This window comes from Homarus americanus, unplaced genomic scaffold, assembly GCF_018991925.1.
Source record: "Homarus americanus isolate GMGI-L3 unplaced genomic scaffold, GMGI_Hamer_2.0 scaffold45698, whole genome shotgun sequence".
Taxonomy (NCBI): domain Eukaryota; kingdom Metazoa; phylum Arthropoda; class Malacostraca; order Decapoda; family Nephropidae; genus Homarus; species Homarus americanus.
Genome location: NW_024735554.1, coordinates 4,047,156 through 4,070,783, shown reverse-complemented (window position 1 = coordinate 4,070,783; position 23,628 = coordinate 4,047,156). Strand labels below are relative to the sequence as shown.

Here is a 23,628-nt window from a genome sequence, read left to right as displayed (position 1 = left end):
ACATTCGTTCATTCAAGAATATACTGTACACATACACTATTATGTACATACCAACCCATATTGATGCAGATAAATAGAATGATAATCTATTTACATATTCTTGTTTTCTTTTATTGTTTCAAGTACTGAAGCTTATTTAAAGATTTGTGAATAGTACAGTATTGTAGTAGTTATTACCTGCCAGGTAATTTTGTGACACCACCAAGTATGATCTCCTATTAATACACACTTTACCCAGTGAAACATAAGACACATTCTAGAGCTTGTACCGTACAGTAGCTAAAACAACTATCTGTGCAGGTGGGGGTCGATATCCCCCGAAATTTTACGTGTGACTAGTGACAGCCCTCATATACAAAAATTTATTGTCCATGGTCTCATATTGTTTCCCCACAAAGTATGCACAGATAGTTGTTTTAGCTACTGTACATGCCTAGTTCTTACCTACAGCACAGGCTTAATGATCATTGGCACATGTTCAGGTATATTCAATAGCCTGTACATACCCGGTTTCTGTCAACATTGTACAACAGATTAGTGACTGACCTGCACGGTTAGTCATTCTGACAATTGGCAAAGAGGATAAGTACGGCTATTTAGTGATGGAGGTGGCATTTCCAGCATAGCAGATCATACAAACAAAAGGATTTTTTTACTTTCTGATCAAGTATGGCCTTTCCAACCTAACAATGTATAAAGCCATATTTCTTTTATGTGACACAGTGGTTCCCCCAGTTTCAACACATGTGAAACAGCTGTATGAATGGAAAAATACACAAAAAAAAAACACAAGATATTCAAAGGATTTATATATTCAAATATATTAAACATAACATTGTATATACTTATATACATCACAATGTCCAAAAGTTCATGTCTTTTATAAGGTAAAATTTTTACTTTATCTTTTCTTCAAGTAATACAGGTAATTATTTATATAATGAAAGTTGTAATATACAACAATAAACTACATTCACAGTTAAAGTAAATGTCCGCACTGCAGCGTGAACAAGTCGCTGCATGAGTAAATACCAATACAGTATCTGGGATATTTTTCCTCTCTTGGAGGTTCATGATTCATGTGTCTAATTCTCTCAGGTGTCAGTGTGGACAGTGTGGGTCTTCTGAGTGTGGCAGGTGTCTGTGAACCATTTGTCTAAATCCCTTTTACAACTCGTCCATACACTTCTGATGTCTCTTGTGTGGCTGTAGACCTTCAAAAGTCTCAGATGTCTGTAAAGCTTTTATTTATTGCTCACTGGTATCCAAAGTCTGTTAATGAATGTGAAGCTTTTATTTAAGTGTTCCCAAATGTCTAAAAATTTTCTATTTAACAGATGTCTGGGAAGCTTCTACAGTAGTTAAGTCTGTCTTATGTCTGTAGAAAGGGAAGTCTCTCCATAGTTTGTGTACCTTCTCTGCAAATCTATTAGTCTATCAGATGTCTGTAAATTTTCCATTTTAAACAGAGAGTCATAGGTGAAGTGCACCACACATCACAACTCTACAGTGTGACACAAGTTCAGCGTACCACACACACACACACAATATAAAATGACTCAATGTAAACTGTTCAATTATAATGGAGCAATTAGATGAAACATGACACCAAGGCAACATGGGGCTCTCTCCATGTCCTGAAAGAAAGTTGTTACACAGAAATATATGATGAGAAATATGCATTTCATATATTTAATCTTCCAGGAAGCATTATGCTGCTTCCTTATACAAGCAAATAAAATATGTATAACAAAAAACATAATAAATTTATATAAGACAAGTCTAATTCAGAGTTATGTTTCTCCTTGATACAAGTTAATACACTGAAATAATATAAGCAGTACACAAACATGTCATAACACAAACAAAACATTTTGTTACTGATAAAAAATCATTAAATCAGAATGACACATTACTGTACTGTACATACATACAAACGTTCTGCATTTTTCACATTTGGCATTGCACCATTTAAAATTCAAGGAATTTTATAAGACATGCAGTATAAAACACCATATTTGGCACAGTCAGTGAGTACTGAAGAAGGTTTCACTACCTTCTGAACTACTCTAAACATCTTATCCCTGATGAATCCACACTACACTATACAGTATGTGTAAGTTGAGGATATGAGCAAGTTACTATACTGTATATGTGTCTAACTTTTTCCTCTTGCTTTCTACACAGGTCTTGTAAACGTTATCTTATTTTACCCTCCTCTACCTCTTGGTCCCCCATACCAGAGTAGGGCCTGAGTGAAGGTACACCTTATTTACCCATGTCTGAACTACCTTAATGTTTATTATCACTTACAAATCCTGGTGAGGAAAAAAAGAAAAGGAAAGGCAACTACAGTAATTCCTAATTGGCCATATTATATCATCAAAACTGAAAATACAGAAGTGCAGTGTCATAACGAGAGAGAGAGAGACTTGGCATGCATGTAAACTGTCAGAACACCATCCATTAGCCCTCAACATCCACTCTCTCTCTGTAATTTCAATACCTGTATTCTCTTTACTGTAGTCACTTCAGGTGCTGTAACTTCAAACAACATACTGAGTTTTAACAAGAAGTTGACTCAATGGAAAGCACATTAAAATTACTGACCCACCAGGAAATAAATTTATCTTCAGAACCAAATGATGTGTACTGTATTTTCCTGTAAATAGAACCTTTTCTCACCCTGTATGTCTTTAAGTACTGTCCATATTTTTCAACAAATGTACTGAATAAAATAACCTGTGGGGACACATAAAGCTGCACTTCACCACAGTAAATAAGGAATGTCTTAATAAGATTGATGTGAATTGTTAACAAGCACTGTCATCACACACACAGTACAATATTATATTTCAGTACAACTTAAAACAATGTAAAATTAGGGGAGTTAAACTCAGAATATGATATCCTCCCCCCAAAAATATTACAGCGCACTTTTCTGAAATGAGTGAAGAGGAAATTTTACGAAGAGATTATCAGATGATGAACGTTGTCAAGAAGAAACCTACAGTTTCTACGTGATTATGGTTAACAACCTATACCCTGTATTACAATGAGTTACAGAGTACAGTACAGTACATACCTACTGGCCAAAAACATCAATCAATATCATTCAATCAATCAATCAGAGTACTGTCCTCATACCTGAGGGTTGGTGACTACAGTCCTCCACTCTAAACGTTCTCGGGCTGTTTTTACCAACCCTCTTAGGTTTTGTATCTCTCTGGGGACCAAGTTTTTAATTTAATTCATCCATCCTAGTCCCTAATTTCCCCTGGCCCTCCTACCCTCAACTTTGTCCTTTAATATATCTGTTATTATCCCCTCATCCCTAATTATATGACCAATTAAAATAAAAACTGATTATTTGAAGAGTGTACAGGTGATGGGTGATACTAGGTGCTGATATGCTGGGGTGTTACTTGCCATGGAAATAAAACACCATAACAAAACACAAATATTGCAGCAGAAAAAACTTATTGTAGACACCAGCCACCCTGCATGACAGCACAAGGCTTACAAGAATGAAAATTAAAGATTATCAAGTAGCTTTAACAACTGTAAGTTCAGCATTGATTTCTCTTTCCTCAAGTTTGATATTTATGACAATAACGCTTTACTATAATGATCATAAAAGTTAAAACATCAACACAGTGCTGTGTAAGAAGTCTTGAATGCTGTCTGAAACTCATTTCTAGCCAACAATTAGTTTTACAAACCTCCAGATCATGTGTAAATTCAATTTAGAATTATACTGTGTAAGAACAACAGAAATTGTAAAATAACTTAATAAGTGCTAATGGAATTTGGAATGTATGAAGGCACACAATTGGGAGAAAATGATACATACCCTGTAAAAGAAAACCAAACATAGACACATCCACTCAATGACAGCTGTGTTTCAGAGCAGTCAAGTGTGTGTGAAGACGATGGAAGGAATGGTGAAAGGTTTCGTAATTAAATACAGGTACTGTAAATACATACTTGGGTAACACACAACAAGTGAGGTACAGTACACAAGCTCAGCTAAGTTATGTGGAGGTAACAAAAAGTAAACAATTTGCAGGAGCTCACCTGAAAGCAAGAAAATAAAATAAAAAGCTCTGACTACAGCTACACAACATAGTCTCAATTGGCTGGAATTTTTCATGTATACTTAAGGGCACAATCCAGAAACTGTAAGATATAAACACATCAAAATGCAACAAGATCTTTTGTGTCATAAGTAATATTACTGTACCATAAAATATGAAGAAAAAAAATTGTTCCGTGTAAACTAAACTGAGGGCACAAAAACCAAAAGTTTACGGACACATGATAACAATGCTATACTGTGCTGACTAAAATTCTGCAGGTGTATAAAACTGTAAGCTAACAACTGTGGCAAGGTTTCATAAAAGTAATGCTCCAACCCACAGTAGCAATGAAGAGTGTGTAGCAGTCACATGAGCCGCACAGTACTTGTCATCTCATTCATTTCTATTAGCTACTGTAACACAAGAATCATAAATAATTTTAGTCAAACATGAGTGAAGTTACTGAAGTGTTCTAAAAGGCCTGATGCATTCACTCTCTTCTATTTAGATGTTAATTATACGACCATAACATATGTCACTACAAGCAGCTGTAAATTCAATAAACTTGTGTTATATCAATGGTACAGTAGTATGAAACTTTAATTTAATTCAAAAATAATCGTATAAGCCCATGTCATTTATAGTACTGTAGATGTGGCTTTGTTAAAATTCTTATAACCTGTGGATGTTGGGTAAGTGAAGTTATCCATTGCTATAATTGTCACTAATGTAGATTAATAAATACTAAACCTATCTTTTTAAAACTTTCTTAACTTTTCTTCTAGTTGTAACATTATGATGAGCTTGATCAAGTCCTTACGCTTTGTTATCTCCCTAACTGTTATTAATGATCTTGGCTACTCGGTCAGTTGCCAATTGCTTGCATTAAAAAGTAAGGTACTGTACAATGAAATGAAAGTTAAAGTGAGTTTCAGTGAGTACAATACAGATATACTAAAGACAAAATACTGTAAATACTAGAGCAGGTACTGAATATGGAAGAAAGTAAAATTATTATGCACCTCTTACGATGAATGGAGCTTGGAAAATCTACTAAACTGTGTACAGTAAAGTCTAAGCCATTCTGTCTCATAAGTGTCTGTAAAACGCATACGCTACCACAAACAGCACCACGTTAGAACTACAAAATAAATGGGGAATAAAGTATAACATCTTGAGTTTGAATCAGATGAACAAAAGAAACATACAAAGAAGCTTAAATAATATTGTTCTCCAGAGCATACTGTATGTGATGTGTAACCCTGCTAAAACTTAAGCAGAGGAGGGGGGGGGGGGGTTACAATATGTCAAACAGTATCTGCCAGGATAGGTCCGATGACTTCCGAAATGCTACATGCAACTCGTGATGTCCCGGGAGGGTTGGTATGTGTGGCTCTGTGGCATACCGATCCTACTACATTTGGTAACTGAACATCATATTAATTACGCCGAAACAAATACACATTGCATTATGTGAAACTATACAGGGCAGGAACGTGCATATCCCAATACCTATCATCCGTGGTCTCATACTGTTTCATACAGAATGGACAGATAGTTTTTTGAGATACTGTATACATGGGAAGACTGGCACATATCACTGTACCTCTTCACTGTATAAGCAGCAAGGGATTAAAACTGTCACTACTCAACATGTGAATACTGTAGACAGCAGAAACACAGGGGGAAATATTTAATATATAAAATATACAAAAAAATGTTCATACAGTACAGTACTTATATTACAGCACATACAAGGTAAAAATGTCAGTATCTTGAAGAACAAAAATATGTACTCTATTGGTTTGGGCTGGAGATTCAACAGGGAAGATCCCACACATATCAGCAACTCCAAGTGTGTTTTATGCACAAGAAAATAACTTAACCTGAACCTTCACACAAATACAATCACTATATTTGAGGTGCAAGTCTGTGCAGCTCAAGCCCTAATAGACCTCAACATGACTTAACAAATAAATTCAGGCCACCAATAAGACTAGGGACTATTAGGACTGACACCCATCACTGTTATGCCAGAATTTTAACTGTAAGGTTAGGTTGGGGGTCTATTATTAGTGATGCCCATTTGACCAATCACCTAATACAGTATAGTACTTCAGTTACAGTATTTTGACACCAGAGTTTATGATGTGTCATTTTATGTATCCTGACACAAGGTAAAGATACTGTGGTGCTCCCAATACAGACTTCATTGTTTATCATAAATAATAGATCTTGTTTCAATCTTATTTTGCCACACAATACCACTTGACTTTACTGTATTATAAACCTACTTCAAGATTCACTGTGTAATAGTGGAGTCAATTATTTATTTTTAACACTTACACAAAAAAAATAAAAAATATATATACATATTTTCATAATTGTATATTTTCTTCACAACAAGAAAAGATTTCCAATATTGAAAAATTCCAGTACATGTAAGCCATATTTTCTGTTTATAGCAGAAATGGAAATATCTCTCCATCAGTTGTCACCATCATTATGACAACATGACAGCAAGAACTGTACCAGATCACATTAATGAGGGATTGATCTTGAAATCCCAGTTTATTATTGATCACATATTGTGCAACTCCAATTATAGTACAATATAGTGAGTGGGGCTGATAGCCCAGGTCTCAGATCTGTTGACATATGTGTCTGTTGTGAAATTACAACTTATCTTAAAGAGCTAATTCAAAAAGAAAACTATTATTCCTCCCTGACTGCAACTTAAGGGCAAAGGGTCTCATCACTACACTAACAGGATTGCTACAAGATAATAGCCAAGTAAAGCAGGATGACCTACTTCAGTTTCCAGTTTACTCAAACATTCCCAAGAGATGAGATGGAGAGTAACTTACCTGATATCTGCCCTGCTAAAAGTGGAACTTTCAGGGTCAATCCCCAATTTATGGTTTGTGACCACCTCAGGCAGCTTCAATAACTCAAAGCCAGCTAGAAATAAGGTGCACAGGCATCTGCTTCTTTGTTAAGATCTTCAAACTGGGGATAAGACCGGGGTATACTGTTAAAGTAATGCAGCAGACACAGAAATAATCCCCCTCCTTAGTGCTTGAAGCTCAGATATCAGCTTATCCTCTTTGAGCCTATGAGGAAGAGAGTTTTCATAATGGAGATTTTCAAATCCTCTACAGGTACTGTAAAATTATAAAACTTAACAAGTAAGCATTATTGAGATACAAGGTCAACTAGTGAACCACTTGTGAAATTCAATGAGTGCATTTCCTAAAATGGTAAAAACACACATCCTCCCAGGAAGTACAGACCTGCACCTACCTATCCTGCAGGCATAATACAATTGTGTGGGATTATCTTAATATATAATATAATGGATAATCTGATGTTACACAGATTATATAATACGCTAATAATAAATATGACTGTAAATTCCCAGCTATAGTAAGGATAGGTAGACTCCTAACCTTAACTCACAAGCTTCAAGCTACATTCACTGTCCAGTATGCTCTGTTACAACAAGTTCCATCAACTTTAAGATAAGAGTGTTTGAAAGGGCAACATCCACAATAAACAAGGCACTTGCCATGACCAAGGAAACATGGGGTCAAAGAATTTTACTCCTGATGTCTCACCATGAAGGATTTCTTTCAAAGGAATCCTTCGCAACGAAACATCAGCAGCAATGTTGTCTCTCTGACCCCTTGTTTCCTTTGCTAACTTATAACCATTTGTCCAAATGAATCTTTCCGATATGTTCAGTGTGTTGTTTGGCATTATCCCGTGAAACATTACCACATTTATGCCAGGCCAGCGTATAAAGAAGAGTACCAAAGTACTGAACCCCCATAATTAAGGTAAAAGGAATTTCTATTTATACTGTATAATATTCATTACCAAATAAGATGTGTATTTTGATGGATGAGAATGGAAGAAAATGGAACCTTCCATCAAGGGAATCTTCCTAATAATAGACAGGGCTTGCACAAATTAGTCAGGTGTTGGGAGGGTTTATTGTAAAGTACTGTACTTGGGAAGATGGGAAGTCAAGATGTCATAACCATGCAAAAAGATCTGCATGAACTGGTCAAATGGCTACAAGATTGGTAAATGTATTACATTACATAATGTAAGACTGCATGTGGGTTACAGCAGCCCTAGTCACAATTATTCTATGAATAACACTTTCCTGGATATTGTTGATAAGGAAAAAGATCTAAGTGTTGTAATAGATCACTAGCTTAAGGCAGCACAACAAACAGGAGCAATGGTAAAAAAAAAGCCAACTGAATGTTAGGAATGATAAGTCGTACCTTCAAATACAAATACTGTATAAGAATAGCTCCTTCATCTTTATAAGTATTGCTGTGCTGTATCTCATATTTACCCATCTGGACTACCATATACAGTACAGGCATTGGAATCTTGCCCCCAGCTAGCATACCATTCAAAGGGATGAAAACTGTAAACCCAGGCCAATTTTTCATGATGTCACATGCCACCAACATGAGCAAGCACTGTTTAAAGTTCGCAAAGGTGTCATGCAAGAAATACTTCTTCACACAGAGGATGGTAGACCTATGCAAAAGTCTACCAGCCCAAGCTGTGGAATCAAGAACAATACCGCGCTTCAAAATAGTCCTGGACAAAAGTATCAAGAACAATGTGTGGATCATTAACAGGCCACTGGCCTCCTTCCCTCAGCAAGGCCACCTTTAATGGGTGCTCATTAAGTAATTTACATAAATGTCAGAGATCCTGAGACCTGGGTTTGCAACACCATAGGCATAGACTATAGGTAGTCTTCAATTTATGAGGCTTCAGTTTATGAATACTGAACTGTATTTGAAATTATTATTTTTTTTTACCTGACATTGATTTATGAACAAAAATTCCTTAGTTATGAGAAAAAAAAATTGCAGTTATAATGAAAATGTACTAAAATAATGTATTTATTTTTACATGTAAGATGCTTACTTACTCAATGTTCTTTTTTCATCATGAATCAGTGGAAAGAATAAAATATTAATTCATAATAAAACCAACTGCCTGTACAGCTAGTAAATTGATAAGTGGTGAAATGATAAAAATAATTATATTAAATACAGTTTATACTGTAAAATCACTGTAAAGACAAAACATTTTCACCGAATACATGTTTTGTAGCATTTAGTGGCATTTTGTGGAATTATTTTTGTGGGAACATTTCTCAGCTTTTATAATGGGAGTCAATGGGAAAATGAGCATTGTTTTATGAAATATTAATTTTTGAAAGGTATATCAGGAATGGAACCCTTTCATAAACTGGGGCCTGCCAGTACTATATGTACAGTAAATGGACTCACCCTGTTATAACAGATCATAGCCATATACCAGTTTAAAGCTAGTTGCTGGGGTAATAGGCCAGGTCTACTTTCTAATTCAGTCTATAATTTTAAAAATGTCACTCAGAAGCTTCCTCATTTCTTAAACAGCCTTAAATAATCATTGTAATATAGTACTGTACTGTTCCCTCTTAACACATAACTCAATAAAGTTTTTATATAAAATCTCTGTACAAAATTGCACAAATATTGATCACAGATAAACTTTGACAAAATAGAAGCATTATGCAGGCATTAAAATAAGTCTTACATCACACTGCCTTTTAAGATAGGGTAAATATGAACTTACATTGTATATATGTATACTGTAGTCATTTAAGTTAATTAATTTAAAAACAACCTCTGTTTAGATTTTTTTCAAGATCAATTGGATATTCTATCATGTAATAAATGTGTAATAAAACTTAGAACTTTTTAAACAGTGAAATATTCTATCATTTAGTAGTTTATCACATATGCAATGACAAAGTGAGTATAAAATTATCCCCTTTTTATACTTTTGACAATTACCTTTATCTTACATCTCCGGTGCCATGAACAATCCAGCACATGGTTAAGCTGTCTTGCCGCAGAAACACTTACCAGGTACCAAAACCAAATTTCTGAAACCACAGCAGTCCTGTAGTTATTTTATAAAGTGAATGTTCTACAAGACAAAAACACACACTCAACAGATATGCTACTGCCAACTTAAAGTGGCATCACTGGCTTGTGGATTGTGTGTAGTCTGGTGGGTGCCGTTGAAGGACTGTGCTCCACTGGGGTCTGAAGTTTCCCATTCCATCAAGGCATCATTCAACAGAGCCTGTAAGTCCACAGGACCAGCTGAGCGCTCATGATCTGTACACTCACATTTGGCAAGTACATTCCTGAGCATTTGTAATTTGTTGGTGCAAATGACAACACAACAAGAATCATCATCGTCCTTCCTCAGTACTAAATCTAACCCAGAATTGTGACGAGCATCACTTGTTCGGGATTCTGAGCCGCCTCCAAAGTTCCCGTGAAATTGTTGTTGATGACCGGGGTCTGAGTGGAGGTGGTGGTGATGCTCGGCTTTAGTGTGATGGGACTGGTGCTCGGTCTCTGGATGGAGGTGTTGCTGCTCTGAGTCTGAGTGATGATGATGCTGTTTAGGTTCTGAGTGGTGGTGATGGCATTCTGATTGAGAATGGTCATGTTGGTGTTCAGTTTTAGAAATAAGGTGTTGGCGGTCATGTTTGTGTTCTGATTGAGAGAGGTGGTGGTGATCTGAGTGATGATGATCTTGGTGGTGGTGATCTGTACGGTGATGATTTTGGTGGGGATTATCTTGGGGGTGGTGATGATCTTGGGGGTGGTGATGATCTTGGGGGTGGTGATGATCTTGGTGATGGTGATCTTGGGAGTGGTGATCTGAGTGGTGATGATCTTGGCGATGGTGATGAGAATCATGAGATGATGAGAGGTCTCCACCTACAGTGGTGTGATGCTGGGCACTACATGATGAAGACATCTGGAGTCGTGATTGCTGAATATTGTGAGAGGTTGATGCTTGATGATTACTGAGATCTGGAGTGGACAAGGGTGATTTTGTGGCTGTACTGCTGGAATGAGATGGTGAGTTTGCTTTATTTGAGCAGCAGGAGCCTGATGACATTGTTTCTATATGTGAAGAACAAGAAAGTGAGGCTATGAGAGATTGTGTTGATGATGATCCACACCAACTGTTTCCCAGCGGGTTTGAGGTGCAGCAACCTGAGGACACTTGAGTGGATGGTGGCGTACAGCAGCTACGTGACTGGGGGGTCGGGGTCGAGCAACAAGACTTAGTTTTAGTCCACTGCCTACAACATTCCTGAGATGTCACCTGATGTTGCTGCTCCTTCTGAACATCAAAATACCCACAGCAAGATGAAGATGATGGCTTTGAACTAGTAGAGTTCATAGCATTAGTGGACGATGTATCTCCTGATGATGTTGATGGTTGAGTATGTTGCACCAGTTGTGTGGCATGTGTTGTAACAGAGGGAGTAACAGCACTGGCAGCTGATGGTGTAACAGTGGTAGCAAAAGTATGAGCAGAGTTGCTAGTAGTGATAGAGTGGTGGGAGGACAGTGTAGACAGACTCCCTATGTCATCTGTAAGCAAAGCCTCTATCATATTAGGAGAAGAAAAAGGGAAGTCTGTTGATAAATCTGATGTAGTCATGTCCACATCAAATGTGTGATCCATGGATGTGCTATCACTATTTAGTCCCCCAGAGGGATTGATCCCACCTACTGCACACTTGTCTGATGCACCGAACACAGCCCCATGAGACAGTGGGGATACAATGAGATCTTCCATTGAAGGGGAGGCTAAAGTGCTCATATCATCTAAGTTCGCTAACCCTGGAAAAGCAGAGGCTGAGCTGTGTCGCCCTGAAGGCCCTGGGAGTAAAGATTCTAAACTTGACTGTACAGACCTACGTGATTCTTGAGGGTTATTTGCCGTAGTTGAGTTGAGGCCAACCGTTTCACGTAGAAATTCTTCCACGGAAATTTGACGATCTGGGGTTTCAAGTGACCTCGCATGATCTATAACATCAGGAGCAGCTAATACTTCTGTGGGACAATCAGAGCGTACCGAGTCCGTAACTAACAACGATGACGGGGTTACACGCTCTTTGGTATTTGCCGAATATTTACTGACCTCTTCAGATTTCACATCAAAAACACTTTGCAACTGACTGGAAGATGTATTTATTGGAGTTTCAAGGCCAGATTCCTGGAAAAGTTCATTTTCTTTTGAAGTCTGAGATATAGTGAGAGGTGATGTAGGCACAGGATTTGAGGTGGAATCTCCAGATACAATCTGTGGTGAACTTGTGCCTAGAGGTGATTCTGCATCAGCAATGGCATTACATGAGCATTCATTACCTCTTAAGGGGTCACATCGACATGGGTTGCACTTGCATATATCTGCATGAGCAGTTATCTTCTCCAACAAGCCACGGTCATCACTGTCACCATCCTGTAATAGTAAAACAAAAATCATTTAGGACCAGAATTAAACAATCCCATTTTATAACATAGAAATCTATTGAAAAATAGTCCCTCTAAAATCTCAGTGTTTGAATTAAAAGTGGAGGTTGTTTGATTGATTGAGCAAAATATCTGGCGCCGCAGCCGATGGGCAATTGACGCCAAAAACTGAACTCATTTGAAACTACGATATAAATAAAATAAAAATCTTATTAGGTTTAAAAAGCAAAATTAAAATAATATAAATCACTCATTTATTCAAAATCACTAGAGGTTAATCACCTTTATTTAATTAAAAATCTAAAAAGTCCACCATCAGGTGCTGAACTTCTCTCTCATATTTACTGTACATAATACCCTAATGGATGTAATGAAAAATCTAAATCCTATTTGATACATAATACAGTACTATTATTTTCTGACCTGAGCCAAATCTGTAATAGTCTGTGACTCTCGGAGGAGACGACCAACTGTGGTATCATCGGTGGCTTTAACAATTGGTACCTGTGAATCAAAACTATAATAAAACTTGGGCACAAGATACAAGTTTTAAAACACATCATCAACTTCATACACTCGTTAAAAATTAAACTTGTTATGTATTGTTAAGTGAAGTTATCTGATCTGGGTAAAAAGGAGCAACACATCAGAGATTAACACATTCTACGGCCATCATCCTTTAGTTGTTTAAAAAAAATCATAACCTGGCATATTTTACCCCAATATTCCTCTAAACATCATTCATGTTATGCAGTGGTGATGGTGATACTAAGTTGTGTGAAGTAACTTGGGTAAAACCGACAGATACAGCGAAAGTCCATTAGTCCGACATGAAAAAGTGACGAGACAATTTTACTGTATCCAACGTAATTATCATTATACCATTGCACATTCTATTATTTATTTGACTTTACAATATGCAAGAAAACTATATGATCTACTGTAGTGTACAATACAGTATACAGTATCTCATACAAGTGAAAATAAAGTGACCGGTGTATCTGACGGGTCGGCACCTCCATCTCTCCCTCCCGGGTGACAGATTATTGAACTTGTACTGTACATAGGAGTTTGTTGAGCGAGGGGAACACCTTGGTAGAATACATGTGTTACAGCTGTGAGAGTGAATGAGTGACACCAAATGAAAGGAGAGATTATGTTCTTGGTTCCTGCCAATATATAATATGGTATGAAATGACCTGCATGAGTAAACATTCCAAATATCATCACTTAGGAGATATTGGCATAATTCTTGACTGTTAATGAGTGGTAGTGAATTTTGGATGGGGCTTCAGCAACCGAGGTTACATTGCCTCCCCAGCCATAAAAAATTAAACCAAAATTTTCTGTTAACACAGTACAGTACAGTACTCTATTACCTTAATCAGGGCATTCAAATTGAAAAATAAAATTTGTTTCATTAAAAATAATAATTCAAAGTAAAATAATTAATTATAAAATATAGATAGAATAAATACAGATACAGGTTGATTCCCTATTATCCAGCAACCTTGATGTTCTCAAATATACAAAAAAAAAAAAATTGGTAAAGATACACGTAAAGATTGAGAAAGACTACCTGGTTAATGTAGTGAGTAATCTCCATCTTGGCTGTTTGTCAACTGACCACCCACCACCACTACCAACCTGCATTAACTCCACCCATTATTACAACTGAGTTATATTAAAACAATAAGCATTTAATAACTGTAAGAATGCATAAAGAATTCTATATGTTCCAGTAATGAATAATTATTGAAAAGCTTGTGCGCCGTATTCTCACTTTCTATTTGAAGACCAGTTGGTAAACATTTTGGTGGGCATTTGTCGGTGCGATCAACACCATAGATTCTAAGTTGGCTCTTTTGACTTTTCATATGATCTGCATGATTTTATTTGTCACCCTGACTCAGTTCTTTATGCTTGGAAGGTGTCTGCATGAGTATTTACTTCCTAAAGGCCTTCTGGAGATAACTGTGAATGTGGATGGTTCTTACCCATGTATTTACAGCCTCTGTGTCTGGACTCATACCATCACAACAAGGCCCAGCAGTTCCTTTGGTTTCTTTGTTAAATAATTCTGTGATTAAGTCACTGTGAATTGCTGACACACTCTCTCCTCCAATGCTTCCACCAAAACCCTTCACCTTTAATTTCTGAAATGCAAATGCTGAATGACCTTCTTCTAAACTGTCATTTAGCAAGAAACAGTGTTTTAATAATTTCTTTGTGAATATTTACTAGTGTGTTAAGGAAACTGATACCGCACTGCAAACTTTAAAATCTTTAAAAAAATCACCCTGCAGTCCCCATACATTATAATTGTGTAAGTTGAGCAACAGACTGACTCATATGACAGTCATCTGCAATACTCACAGGTTTCAAGTAGATAACTTTTATGCTCTTGCGCTATACATGTAAAAAAAAAAAAGAATACAGCCCTTTTTTTATGATGTCATCGACCCTGTTAAATCCAGTGGTGTTAAACTGATCCTACTGAGTTACTTTAAAGATTGTTTAGGCACTTGCTTAGATGGTTAGGGTAGATATCCCATCTATATACTGTAGTTGATGACTGTTAATTGGGATGGATGATTATGGTATTTCTACTTGAGGTATACTGTACATACTTGGTAAGAAGCTAACTATGGATGCAGAGAAAGAATTGCTGAAATCACACCATCTTCCAATCCTTATCTACTATGTGAGGCAAAAGATTACATTTAGACACCAAGTGAGGGTTGATGGCGTAGTGTTAGGTTGTATCAAACAATAGGAGTATCCCAGATGAACATACAAGGGACGTGCTCTGTTACTCCTTAATAGAAGACATTTGTTACAGCAGTGAAAGAGGATGCATGAGAGGGAGTAGCAGGATAGTCTGTGTTACTCAGACAGCCTGCACCATAAAGGGGAGGGCTTACAAGAAAGGGAGGGGTGGGGGAAGAGGGAAAAACTCATTAAAACATAACTTAAAGCTGAATCTCAAGTCATGAAGTATTATTCCATGTCCATGAGCTGATGACTAACCTTCATATTTGGGTTGCATCTGAGAGTTTCAGATTCCAAGAAATCCTGTAATGTGAGACTAGTAGGACTCTTTCCTGCATCTCCTTCCACAGGAATGATTGCAAAAACTGCAAAATACCAACTCTGGCTAGTATTATTTTTCTTGATTAACTTTATTATAGTTATTTCACAACGACCAATAAAACAAATTAGGTAAGTCACAGAAAAGGTGTTTTGATACAGAGTAAATTTTTCTGCCTCATGTAAACTGATGTGATCACAATGTGTTTGAGAGATAACTTAGAGGAAGTACTGTAAAGGCAATGAAAATAATCTCATTACAAACCTTTAGGCTTTGGAGCAGCTGTATTGGAGAACTGATGCTGCTGTCCTCCACAACACCCTCCTTTTCTGCCTCCACCATCACCACCACTCTGTCCTCCACAACACCCTCCTCTTCTGCCTCCACCATCACCACTCATGCCCGCTGAATCACTACTGTCTTGCTTCTTTGTCACCTGTCTTGTCTCCTCCGCCACCTGATGATGACCAACTTTCATGATTGAACTCATCAACATACAGAAAACAAAAACGAATTACAGATGCAGAGATGAAAAGTAAAAGTGGATAAACAAATGTGTTAGCATATTTGATTAGCCAACACTGAAATATATGAGACCTTCACATCCTCCATCTCCAATCAACATAACAAAGAGATGTTACAAAGTAAATGCAGTACAAGGATTTTCACTTTGGCAGATAAATATTCCTTAATCTCAACCAGAAATAGGCTTCATCCATCACTCAGTAACTAAAGCCTTACAGAAGGGCCCTGCTGTTCATGCACTTCCCTTTGCGAATTTTCTTTTTTGATATGATTTTTGAGCCGTGGTTTGCGGATTGACAATTTATGGGCTGGCATGAGAAAAAAATAGTTGCCACAGAGCATAACGTTAGAACAGAGCGGAAGAATATGAGCGCCATTTTCTCTCTCCCTCAAGATCACATCATCAGTCTGTACAGGCTCAGCATCCCACAAGGTTATTCAAGTTCACTGTGTAAGATCCAGTTGTAAAATATGGTTGTGAAGAAACGAGGAATGTTAGAAGACGGTTCATTTTCTCTGCTATGCTATGTTGCACGATCACACAATGGGCCTGAGCTGAACCCAGAACCACACGGTAAGTTGGGAGCCCTTCAGCTACAACAAAGAACCCATTAATACATAACAGCTGCCATAAGTTGCAGAAGCACAGATAAATGCAGGTCGAGTTAGCAGAACAGCTAGTTGATTGACCTGGCTACTGCTCCTCTTAAGCTGCAACCCACAAACTTCCAAGTATTAGCTACAAAATTATAAAATAACCAAGAAAAATCATGTTTACTGTAAAACTATCCTAATGTATATAAAGACGACTAACCAAGCATCAACTGTACTGTATGTGGCCAAAAGTGGAGGAGTCAGTGAGTGTGATAAAGGCAATGATAAAACTGACACAATGTTTTACCTACAGTCTACATCAATGGATCACACCAAACATTACCAAAACCTAAAGTAGTGAGGACTACCTAAACAACGTAATGTTCACCGTAAAAATGTTCTTATATTTACTTTACAACAATTAAATTTACTCATTTAAATTACATGTTTTGACTTTTGTGTTGTCCTCAGAGTTCCATACAGATAGGTGTACTGTATAAGGAATTTATATCTTGTTTTTATTCATTCTTCATTTATTGTATCCTGTACGTGATTATTCCCAATAAAATCAATCAATCTACAACAGGGATACGATTATGTTATTGTGAATTTTTTTTTTAAACCTGTTAATTAAGATATAGTTTGGCAAAATGGAGTGACAAATTTGAAAGCTGACCACAGAAACCACATTTTCCCCATTACCCTTTAAGTTTACACTTCATGAATTTGTGGTTTGTGGCAATTTACAAGAACCTAACCCCTACAACAGCAAGGCCCTGATGTATATAGCTACAACATTTTTAACACTAAACACTATGGTCTCTCATATAAATGAATACAAAACAGTCAACTGTGATAATCATACTTTCTTTTGAGGAAGAACAGAATTTGGAGATTGGTTAAGGTTGGACAAGTTGTGTTGTAGTGGTGTCTGTATCAACTTATGTTCCTCCTGCTGCTCCTTGTTATCTGAGTTACGTTTGTGGACCCGCATATGACTTTTTCTTGAGTAGTTGGTTGTAAAGGCCTTCTGACAGTTCCGTTCCACACACATATATGGCCGTTCACCTGAAAGCACAGTACAGTAGTAAGAATGTGTACTTTTCCTGCAGTCCAAAAAGTTGCATGCCATAACATCATTTTACAAAAGCTTCAAAGACAATTGATTATGTCTAGTAATTAATGAACTATGGTAGTCACAACAATAAAAGATGACACTATGGTTGTAACTTGTAACCTTTTTGAGACATATCTTAAAAAGCTTTTATAATTTAAAGTGTCCAGCAAAGTTTCAATAATATACTGTACAGTAAGTCCTCTATCTACATTGTGGATGAATTCCTAAAGACACGATGTTAGGCGAAATGATGTAAGTTGGTATCTATTTCCAATAGACTAAATGTTATACAGTACTGTATATGGGAGATGGGTTCCTGAAAGGAGTTTATTGGCCACACTGCACAGAACAAACATTTAATCCTTACCAAAAGAGGTACAGTATTGTAGATATTCTAAACAAGCACATATACAATACAGTATAGATAAACAGATAGATATTTATTTTGTAAAATCGCCATTAAAATTTACATTGCTTCAGTATGTAAATAGACAAAAAATCAGTAAATATTGAAGATTTTATAAAGTTCAGTCAGGGTATATGTACAGTACTGTGTGATATCCCTGCTATATTACTGTGCCGGAGCTAGGGTGTGTGTCATGCTCTTTAACTAATGCGTTGTGCCTGCCGGGTAAATTAGTCTAATGCTTATTGGCAGAAATCACGATCATTGATATTTTACATCCATTTTCCACGCTTAAACGGGTTAGTCTCTGGACAGACTCTTGCAGTCTCTCTTGTCAGTTTCTTAACTGTAAAGTCATGTGACATTAGCTTTGGCACCACAACAAACAGAAGAGGTTTAAGACAGATCCCTATTTTCATCTCAAATCCCCCATTTTCTTCACCATTCAGCCTCACAGAGGTTTTTGAGCCTTCATATAATGCCATAACCACTCAAATATTGTTCTCCTTGACCCCTAGGTTACTCAATACTGCTTCACATGGTAATGTACTCGTCATGCCTTCTCCAAGTCTCCAAAATACAAACTTCTCTCCTTCCCTAGATATTTCTTTTATAGTTGCCTGGCCATAAGTGTTTCCTCTGTAGACCCCATACCTGGCATAAACCCAAACTTTATTTTGCCCGGTATGTCCACTTTTTCCCTTACCGGTTTCTCAATCACCCTTTCCACTACTTTCATAATCTGATCTAGCAACTTAAGGCCCCTGTAGTTCCTGTACTCCAGTGCTTCACCTTTACCCTTGTAAGTATTTATGATCACAATCTTCTGCCAGTTGTCTGGAACAGCACATTCCACCTTGATGGCATTCATCAATTCGGTTATCACCAACACATGCCTACATCGCCTGATGCTTTCAGCATTTCTGCAACCATTACAAAGCTTTCACATGCCTTTCCATTATTCCATATGTCAATGTCTTTCTTCACCCAGTTGTTTTCAATCATTAGGCATGGTTCCTGCACCGGTTCTGCTACCCCTAGGCGGCCACTGTACTATTCGTATTCCTCATTCAAAAGTTAATTGTAGTATTTTCTCCAGGCATCCTTGATTTCCTTGCCATCAACAACCACTTTACCATGGTCACTTCTTATGCACTTCTCACCATCATCCTTGTTTCTACCCACGAATTTCCTAGCTACAGTATTCTGAATACTTTAGCATCTGCCACATAATTTAATTCATATGAGGTTTTCTTTGCAATTTTCTTTCTTTTTTGTAACTGTTAAACAGGAATCTAAACATTTCTAGTTAGATTATTGAAATGTTACACATTTATCAAAGGAAGCAAAGCCAAACAACATATGTGGTGAAAATGTGAATTAATAGCATTGGACAGAAACTAAACAACTGATCACAGGAACTAGCAGATGCAACTATGAGAAACTTATTTTTATACAGTACCTAAATCCCATATTTCCTATTAAATATCAACATAAGTTGAACAAACCCTTACTTATGCATGGAAATACAGTAAGTGCTGAATAAATAAGCTTTAACACTAACCAGAGATGGCAGAGAAAATTGTGTGTGGAGGCTGCTCAAAGTAGAGACAGTGGCGCACGAATATTTAAATTTTTCAAAAAGAAGTTAAGTAATTTGAAACAACGCAATTTAAGCCAAAATTTGTTCCCAATACCCTATGTCAACGATGGTAAGGGGAAAAAGACATAATTAGGAATGATGTAAATAGAGGATTTACTGTACCTTTGATAGTTGTTGGATACATCAATGAAACTGATGTAGCCTTGAGTATCCCTGAACATATAAGTCACACTATTGTCAAGAAACATTCTAAGAGATAAAATGTTCACTGTTAGTAATTAAGCTGGTGTTTCAGCGTACCAGTGTGTATCCGTTTATGAGTTCGAAGATGATGACTCACAGTGAAGGACTTGCCACAACCATCTTCTTCACACCTGTAGGAGAGACACATGTCTTGTACACCTGCACCCATTTCCTACCACCAATAAGTCTTGTGAATTAAACCAAAAATAAATGAGTAGCAAATAAACCATTCTCATAAAATTCAATACAGTATTTAGTTAATCTCTTGATATTAGCTGTACACTCAAACTAGTAGTATCAAAACTTAAATAAATCTTTGAGTGAACTGTAAAACATAGTTCGAATAAGCATAAATATATTATATAAAGAAACATCAATAACTGCACATACTTAAATGGTTTCTCTCCAGTGTGGGTGCGAACATGCTTCCTCAAGTCTGACAGTGTAGTGAAGATACGAACACAACCATCCTGGCTACAGTTGAATGTGTCCCCATTGTGAAGGCGCTGGTGGGCTCTCAATCTAAACAAAAGAAATAACATTTACAAAAACACCACAACAACTAGTGCCATTGAGATATTAAAACCTGTATCATGCAAGGAGAGTGTCATCTGAACTTGCCCTTCCACTGCTGGCCATAGTACTGAACCTGAACTCCACCACCCTGACCACAGCAGCAACATACATGAGCAACTTAGTGAAATAAATACACATATAAACGATGGATGAGAACGGGAGAAGATGAAGAAGCACCACAAGAGATCAGTGAGAGACATCCTCCTCTTGTGGGATGTAATAAAAGTTGCAGTAAATAATCTGAAACAATAGACTGGTGCATAATAGGAAGAAGTTATTAAAAAAATTCTTATCTGAGGGAGAATATCATTACATTTTCTTACAACAATCCAATTACAAGTTTTTCATTAACTCTCTATCCCAGTATCCTGTTGCTATTACTGTATTGTTACTAATGTACCTGTATTATCAAATTTCCTTCACAACATCTGTCTCTAGTTATGCCTTTTGTATTAAAGTATTTAAGTAAAGAACATTCTACCCATTATTATGAACTATAAGCGTCTCCATTTTCCCATAAGTATTCCTATTATAAAGGCTCAGATACACTTCTTCAAAACAAATTTAATCCCCCCAAATTTTTTAAAATGCCATGAAAATGTTTTTATTTATTTATTTTTCATATCCTCTTCACCACTGATCGGCTCTTTAGCCGCTTGGGTGATTGGTCACATCTCTGTTACGTGCTGTTGCAGGTACTGGGCATGCACAGGCTTCTGAGTGTATCTGAACCCGCTCCAGTGTTGGTCAAGTCTGGTCTTGAAAGAGCTCACACTCGGTGCTGTCACAACACTCTGGCAGATTGTTCCAAGAGTTCACAACTCTCACCCAGAAAAAGTTACCCCTCGCTGTTTTCTGGGCTTGTGGTATTCTTCAACCTTGAGCTCCAGGTAAGGGCACTCGACAGAGTAGTGCCCTTTGAGATGCTTATACACCTCAATTAGGTCGCCCCTTGCCGGTCTGTAGTATAAGCTAGGCAATTTCAGGTGCTCTTCATCTCTCAGGGTAGCTATGGTGCCGTAATGCAGGCACCAGTCCGGTGGCCCTCCTTTGGACATTTTCAATCAACTGACAGTCCCTAGCATATCTCGGGGACCACCCAGGCACAGGTCACTGACCCACATAGGGGCGTGGTAGCGAAAATATAATAATAATAATAATAATAATAACAATAATAATAATAATAATAATAATAATAATAATAAAGTACAGGTAATAATAATTAATAAAAATCAATACAAAAATTTATTAAAAAATAAAACAAAATAATGATAATAATAATTACAATAATGGACCGTAAATAAATACAAAAATACCCCAAAAAATATCAATAGTGAGAAACAATATATGAATGTTGTGTTGTCAAAGTAAGAGAAACAATTGAGACCCTGTAATTGTGTGTAAATGAGGCAGAAAGTCTGATCAGCAACCTGGGACTTGGTCACAATTTTTGTGAGAGTCAGAGACTAATGAAACAAGTAAGCATACTGGTCGTAAAAAAAAGTTTTACTAGGTAAAATATTTGAAAATAGCACATTTCTTTTTCATAACTTTGGGTTTATCTTTTGTAAATAAAAATCATGGGACAATATTTTCCTTGCAAATTCAAGTTTTTTTTTTTTCAAATCAAACCTTCGCAAATAAGGGACTGCCTATAATCCATCAACAATAGTAAAATGAGAGGTAAGAACATGTGAGTGTCTCACCTGTACAAAGTAGTGAAGGCTTTTTGGCATCCATCATTTTCACAAGTGTAAGGCTTCTGCTGGGCGTGGACTCTGAGGTGCACCTTGAGTGAATATGACGTGAGAAATGCCTTGCCACATCCTGTAGCTCGACACTGGAATCTGAATTCTCCTGGAATCAGTTAATTTTGATAGAAAACTGAAAAACTGGCATGATTAAATAACATGAAACATGAAGTTATCCAAACGTTTAAAGTTTTATGATGCCATGGAGAGCTCCAGAGGTTACTGACATTTACACAACTCTTGTACCCATAATAATAATTCACCACAGAGAATACCAGGAGAGAATGGTCCCATACACACCTGAAGAATTCTCCATTCAAGAATTTACTAAAAAAAAAATAAAGCAATTGCCACTTGCTTGTGAAGCAAGAATGTGAGAGATTTAGAGATACAGATACAGTACAGAACTTCAATTTATAAACCAAGTGCGTGACAGAGACGTGACCGATCGCCCGGGCGGCTAACAAGCCGATCAGTGGTGAAGAGGATAAAAGTAAAAAAGTAAAAGTAAAAGACTGTACTGTATAAGTCATGAGCTTACCTCTGTGTGTCTTTAAATGTGTACGTAAGTTGCCTGGAGTGCTATAGGTGCGGTCACAGCCTTGGTATGTGCAATGGAATCGGCGAGTTGTGGTGGTGTTGGTGGCAGGATCTGTGGCCTGGATGGTAAGTGTGGCATGACTTGGTTCATCTGGCATTTGCATCCCTGATTCTCCTGGGTGGATATGCATCACAATTTCATTCTCTCGAATGGTATGTTGGATGTACCTGAAATTGAGATATTCTATATTCAGAAGACAAGTTCAAAATGTCTGGCAGTGATTTTTGTTAATTTAAAGATCTTTCATAATCTTCAATGAAGAGTTTCCACAAGGAATAACATAGGTAATGTTTTACCCCAATTTCAAGGTGTTTTTAGGTGTATGCCATACATCATTCTTAATACAAACAACCTGAATTGTATTTACGAAGCACACAAGGCCTTACCAGTGCAAAAATCAATTAAAATGCTAAAAAGAATTATGTACAGAAGTAATCCAAGGATGGATAAACAGAAGCCATCATAATTTCAATGTTCTAAGCTGGTCACTTTATGTGTAATATTGTTAACAACTCTAGGTGAGACAGATGAAGATACTGTATGGTGGGCAATGCTCCCTCTGGGCTGAGCACTTACATAGCTGTGCAAAACTCCATAAAGTGCCATACACTTAATTTTTCCTGGGGCACATATTGTTAGTGACAGCGACATCTCTCTTCAGCCAGGGAAA

The 23,628-nt window shown here is 37.0% G+C and overlaps 1 protein-coding gene across 1 annotated transcript in view; it reads right to left on the bottom strand.

Moving 5' to 3' along the window:
• Window positions 1-3,269: 3,269 nt before the first annotated feature.
• LOC121871410 overlaps window positions 3,270-23,628 on the bottom strand; it is a 38,775-nt gene continuing 18,416 nt past the window's right edge. The window contains exons 2-10 of the mRNA XM_042373659.1: window positions 22,899-23,125; window positions 22,313-22,463; window positions 20,421-20,552; window positions 20,088-20,161; window positions 17,527-17,729; window positions 15,807-15,999; window positions 15,482-15,588; window positions 12,875-12,955; window positions 3,270-12,440 (exon numbers count right to left, since the gene is read on the bottom strand). Of these exons, the coding sequence (XP_042229593.1) occupies window positions 10,125-12,440; window positions 12,875-12,955; window positions 15,482-15,588; window positions 15,807-15,999; window positions 17,527-17,729; window positions 20,088-20,161; window positions 20,421-20,552; window positions 22,313-22,463; window positions 22,899-23,125 (3,484 nt within the window). The 3' untranslated portion in view covers window positions 3,270-10,124. The remainder of the gene's footprint in view (window positions 12,441-12,874; window positions 12,956-15,481; window positions 15,589-15,806; window positions 16,000-17,526; window positions 17,730-20,087; window positions 20,162-20,420; window positions 20,553-22,312; window positions 22,464-22,898; window positions 23,126-23,628) is intronic.